This window comes from Scyliorhinus canicula, chromosome 4 (assembly GCF_902713615.1).
Source record: "Scyliorhinus canicula chromosome 4, sScyCan1.1, whole genome shotgun sequence".
Classification (NCBI taxonomy): Eukaryota; Metazoa; Chordata; class Chondrichthyes; order Carcharhiniformes; family Scyliorhinidae; genus Scyliorhinus; species Scyliorhinus canicula.
This window is the reverse complement of record NC_052149.1, coordinates 65,097,126-65,103,125: the sequence shown is the minus strand read 5'-3', so window position 1 is coordinate 65,103,125 and position 6,000 is coordinate 65,097,126. Positions and strand designations below refer to the sequence as shown.

At 46.6% G+C, this 6,000-nt stretch overlaps 1 protein-coding gene across 1 annotated transcript in view; it reads right to left on the bottom strand.

Moving 5' to 3' along the window:
* Positions 1–470: 470 nt before the first annotated feature.
* Positions 471–6,000, bottom strand: part of dab1a (DAB adaptor protein 1a) — an 858,599-nt gene continuing 853,069 nt past the window's right edge. Inside the window, exons 29-30 of the mRNA XM_038793498.1 lie at positions 1,244–1,312; positions 471–827 (exon numbers count right to left, since the gene is read on the bottom strand). Coding sequence (XP_038649426.1) covers positions 676–827; positions 1,244–1,312 — 221 coding nt within the window. The 3' untranslated portion in view covers positions 471–675. The remainder of the gene's footprint in view (positions 828–1,243; positions 1,313–6,000) is intronic.

Genomic DNA, 6,000 nt, shown 5'->3' with positions numbered 1-6,000 from the left:
CAACAAAGTTACAAAGGAGTTTAATTACCTTTTTGATTAATGACTACTAATACTTTTTTTTGTTTTTTTATAAATTTTGACTACCAAATTATCTTTTCCAATTAAGGGGCAAGTTAGCATGGTCAATCCACATAACCAGCACATCAATAAGTTGTGGGGGTGAGACCCAAACAGACATGGGGAGAATGTGCAAACTCTACACGGACAGTGACCTGGAGCTGTGATCAAACCTGGGTTCTCAGTGCTGTGAGGCAGCAGTGCTAACTACTGCACCACCATGCCACCCTAATTACTACTATTACTACTACCTGACGCTCCTGTGTATACCAGCTGTAAAATGTTGGATATTCAGTTGAATCGGCTTGCTGACCCAGAGTTCCTGACTTGGTTCCTTTGTGTTAAATCCACAGCTCATTAAGCTTAATGCATATCAATATATCCATTCATAAAGAAAAGCAGGAAAAAGACAGTTTAATCTTAAGGATTAATTGACTTTTATTTCCTGTTCTACTTTACTTTCATTAACCATTGTTTCATGGCGTTATTTTAATTACATGCTCCTTTTACTGCAGTAAAATGTTCTCTTCCACTGAAACAAGGTTTCACATTTAATGAAAATATTTTTGGAACCAGAATCTGAAGCTGTGAAGAAAGTCAAAGAGCATTGTTTCCTCATTAGCATGACAGTATGTGCTGACTATTGCCTTTGCATGTTTGGCCGCCTTTTTCTGGTGGGGGGTTATTGCACTGCCGTGTCCTTGTCCTTTGCCTCTTTGTGCATCCAGACCAAGATGACCAACAGCTCCATTTCCCATCAACAGCTTGATCTAAATCAAGAAGAAACATGCTGTGGCATTAGCTTGATCACCTTTCTTACATCACTTTTTGATATCAAAAAATTAAACATTAATAAAGCAATCTATTTTTTTTTACAAAAGTTTGATTTTAATTCTAAGTTATTTTACGGTCCCATTTTGCTCTCTCTATACCATAATAGCAAGTTGTTGCAAACCAGACATGTTGAGAACATGACAAAAGTAGAGGGATCACCATACATCCTATTTCCTTTACTTATGGGAAGCTGGTGGTTCTAATTTTCCCATTGCAATGTGATTGAAGTTCAAAATGCTACTGCTCCAACACCATGCTGCACTGATTACTGGTCAAGTTTTGCAAGATGTTATTTTCTGGGGCTAAAAATATTATTATTATTTCTCTCCTCAACACAATTAGTAATGCTTACCCTCTCTGCTTGTTATCTCACAGGCAGTTCCACGAAAACCAGCAGGGCATATGCAGACGCATCGGGTTCCTGCAATTATAAAATAATTTCATTATTGATGTTCAACCTCAACTTTTTATTCTGAAGTCTTCAATTGCAATTAACTGGTGACAACCTTTTTGTTTACCTGGTTGCATGGAGTGAGGCAGCATGATGTGGATCGTATTGTGTTTATTATATAATTAAGGCAAATAATTTACCATTCCTTTGAAAAAATGGAAGGAATCATTGAATATAATCCTCAAAACTCCAAGGGAAATGCAGGAGAATCCTATTATCCCATGTAAAAGTCTACACATTTTGACTTACTCAGAGACCGTAAAGCTTGGGACTTCCGGTGGCAGCACGTAGAGGGGAAGTCACACGTTGCGTGGGTCCTGTTTGAGGTATATTTTTAGGAGGTTTAAAGTCCGGCCCCCGGGATTGAGGGAAGGGAGATAAAAAGTCACTAAAAAATGCCAAAAGGACTGCAAAAACCAGTTGTGAAGAAGGGAGGGAACGAGGGTTCGCTGTCGAGTGAGAAGGCCAGCAAAGATGCTGGCAAGATGGTGGAGGCTGTACTGCAAGGTGGGACTGCACTGCTTACGGTGGAGACATTGACTGAAGTCATAGCTATGGAACTGGAGAAGCAGTTTGCGAGGCACATAGAGGCGTTGAGGAATGAGATGGCAGTTGCACTGAAATCATTGGTGGAGTAGACAAACCCGGTGAGGGTACCTGTGGCAAAACATCGGCCGAGGAGAGAGAGAAGGGCGAGACGATGAAGGAAGTGGAGGAGGCCATGTCTCAGCACAGCGACCAGTTCCCCTCGATGGGGGATGAGTTGCATACGGTGCTGGAGGCTAACATAGGGCTTCGTGCAAAGCTGAAAAATTTGGAGAACCCTCGAGGCGACATAATTTGAGGATTGTGGGCTTGCCCAAAGGGGTAGAGGGCCCGAGACCAACGGAGTACTTCGCCAAGATGTTGGCAGAGTTGATGGGGGAGGGTAAGGAGCCATCCTGGTATGAACTAGAGCGAGCTCATCGGTCATTAAGACCGAAGCCAAAATTAAATGAGCCATCATGAGCAGTAATCATCTGCTTCCATAGATACCATACGAAGGAGAGGGTGTTAAGCTGGGAGAAGCAGAAGCAGGAGGTGCAGTGGACAGTGCTGGAGTTCGAATATACCAGTACTTGACGGTGGAGTTGGCAAAGAGACAAGCAGCGTTCGGCCAAGGAAAGACAGCCCTCTACAACAGTGGGGTGCGATTTGGTGTGGTGTATCCGGCGAATCTGAGGGTGATGTACAACACCAAAGATTTTTATTTTGAGACGGTGGAGGTGGCTGAGGCGTTCGTGAAAGCAGAAGGCTTGGGACAGAAGTGAGGAGTGGAATTGGAGAGGGGTCGTGGACGGTGATTGGGGAGATGGCGAATGTATAAATGTTAGAACTTTCTATTCATTGACCTGTATTGTAACTTACTTGACTTCACATTGTCATCGAGGTTAAGTTTTTGTTTGGTCTGAGTGGCATTCTTTGTTGCGATGGTTATATGTTATTTTAGTGAATTGTATGGGTTGGATTGTTTTTTTCTGGGACTGGGTGGGAGGGGAGGTGGTGGAATGCCTTGTGGAGGGGTCGCATGAGCTAACTAAAGTCGGTTCGTGAACAGAGGTGAGGTGGGGGGAGGGGCTGCGGACATTGGTGCCTGACGAGCAGGTTTCGATGGGTCTCAGAGGTGTGAATGTGGGGGGAAGCGATCAATACTGGGTGAAGTTTTTCCTCGAGAGGAGGTATCCCCCGTACTGGGAGGAGGTTTGATGTTAACAATGGATAGGGGCCGGTCAGGCTCTTGGGGCAGGGCCTGGTGGTCTGATGATGGTGGATAAGAAGGGATGGGGAGGTGAGAGAGCCCCGGTTAGGATAGTCACGTGGAAGGTGAAGGGGTTAGGAGGCCCAGTCAAGAGGTTAAGGGTGCTTGGGCATCTTAAAAGTTTGAAGGCCGATGTAGTAATGCTGCAAGAAACTCACCTGAGGGTGAAGAATCAAGTGAGACTTACAAAGGGCTGGGTTAGCCAGGTGTTTCATTCTGGATTTGACGGAAGGGCTCGAGTGGTAGTGGTAATGGTCAGCAAAAGGGTACGGTTCCAGATGGAGAAGGTAGTTGCAGATCAGGGGGGTAGGTAAGTGATTATGACAGGGCGCTGGAGGGGAGGTTAGTGGTGCTGGTAAGTCTGTATGATCCCAATTGGGATGATGTGGGATTCGTGAAGAAGGTGTGTGGGGCCATCCCTGATTTGGATTCACACAAACTGATAAGTGGGGGGGGGGGGAGTCTTCTTTTAAATATAAACTAATTTATTGAGTAATATAAATAATTATTGTGAGTTATTTTACTTAATACTCAACAAGTAAATAAGAAACAATTGTAGAGATAACTAATGAAATTATATAATACAATGCTTTGATAACAAATAACTTCTTCTCTCTCTAGCATTACTATGTCTGTTCTCTCTGCACTCCTGATTCACACAGCCATCATAAAGAGCGGCAAAACCATTAATATAGGTTCTGATAGTGAGATCACAAGTGTTCAATTGCCTGTACTAGCATTACATATATTGATCATGTGCATTGATATACAGAGATCACTACAGAATTTTCTCCACCCGAGGGAATAGGAGTACTTGTTTTTCTCTGCGGTCCATAAGGTATACGCACGGATCAACTATTTTGTGGTGGGGAAGGCGCTGCTGGTTGGGGTTATGGGGTCGGAGTACTCGGCAATTGCAATATCAGATCATGCTCCGCATTGGGTGGATATGGTACTGGAGAAGGGGGCAGTACAGAGACGGGGCGGAAATTAGATGGGGGACTGTTGGGGGACCGAGGGTTCCGTGATAAAAGTGAGCAATATAAAGGTTTTATCTGCACGGAGGAGGTGTCGAAAGCGGTTGTCTGGGAGGCTCAAAAGGCAGTGGTAGATACAACATTTCTAGTTTGGTGGGGAGGGTGAAAACTGATCTGGCAAGGTGGGATGGTTTCCCTCTGTCACTGGCGGCTCGGGTACAGACGATTAAAACGAATGGGCTGCCGCAATTTTTGTTTATTTTTCAATGCCTGACGATTTTCCTACCAAAGGCATTTTTTTAGAGAGATTGAAGGAATGGTTATCTCGTTCATATGAGGAGGGAAGGTGGCTAGAGTTAGAAAGGTGCTGCGACAGAGGGAAGGCAGTCAGTGTGGTTGGGTCTTCCAAACCTTATGTATTATTACTAGGCGGCGAACATGGAGAAGGTGTGGAGCTGGGTCAGAGGGGTTGGTTGCCAGTGGGTCAGAAAGGAGGAGAGTTTGTGTAGGAGGTCAGGATTGAAGGCGTATTAACGAAACCTTCAAGGCCTTCTACCAAGAGCTATACACCTCGGAGCCCCCAACGGGGAAGGCTGGGATGAACCGGTTTCTTGATGGACTGGACATACCAGTCGTGGGAGAGGGCAGAAAACGGGATCTGGAAGCACCACTAGCACTGGGAGAGATCATGGAGAGCATTAGCTCCATGCAGACGGGGAAGGCGCCGGGACCGGACGGATTCCCGGCGGACTTCTACAAAAAATTCGCGACAGCGCTGGCCCCGCACCTGCGGGAGATGTTCACAGACTCACTAGCTAGGGGCACACTGCCACCCACGTTAGCACAGGCCTCAATCTCGCTGATACCTAAGAAAGACAAAGACCCAACGGAATGTGGGTCATACAGACCCATATCTCTGCTGAACGCAGACGCCAAAATACTGGCCAAAATCCTAGCCAAAAGGCTAGAAGACTGTGTACCTGAGGTGGTCACAGAGGACCAGACGGGCTTCGTCAAAGGTAGACAGCTTACCGCGAACATCAGGCGCCTGCTGAACGTGATAATGACCCCCTCCGGGGAGAGAACACAAGAGGTGATCGTCTCCCTGGACGCAGAAAAGGCCTTCGACAGAGTCGAATGGAAATACCTCATAGAGGTACTGGAGTGGTTCGGGCTTGGAACAGGGTTCACCGCTTGGGTAAAGCTCCTATACAACGCTCCCATGGCGAGTGTACGGACCAACAATACCAACTCCCAATACTTCCAGCTGCACAGGGGCACCAGACAAGGATGCCCACTGTCCCCGCTGCTGTTCGCACTAGCAATCGAACCGCTAGCAATCGCGCTCAGGGCAGCAAAAAATTGGAGGGGGATCCGAAGGGGAGGTAGAGAGCACAGAGTCTCACTCTATGCGGATGATCTGATCCTCTATATCTCGGACCCACAAAGCAGCATGGACGGAATCATAGCGCTCCTGAAAGAGTTTGGAGCCTTCTCGGGCTACAAACTCAACATGAGCAAAAGTGAGATCTTCCCAGTACACCCGCAAGGGGGGGGGGGGGGGGGGGGGGGGGGCAGCACTAAAGGGCCTGCCGTTCAAACAAGCCCGAAATAAATTCCGCTACCTGGGGATCCAAATAGCCCATGACTGGAAAGGGATCCACAAATGGAACCTCACCAGCCTGACGGAGGAAGTTAAAAAGGACCTGCAAAGATGGAACACACTCCCGCTCTCCCTCGCGGGGAGAGTCCAGACGATCAAAATGAACGTACTGCCCAGGTTCCTTTTCCTGTTTAGATCCATTCCGATCTACATCCCCAAGGCCTTTTTCAAAGCGCTGGACAAACATATCATGGCGTTCGTATAGAACATAGAACATAGA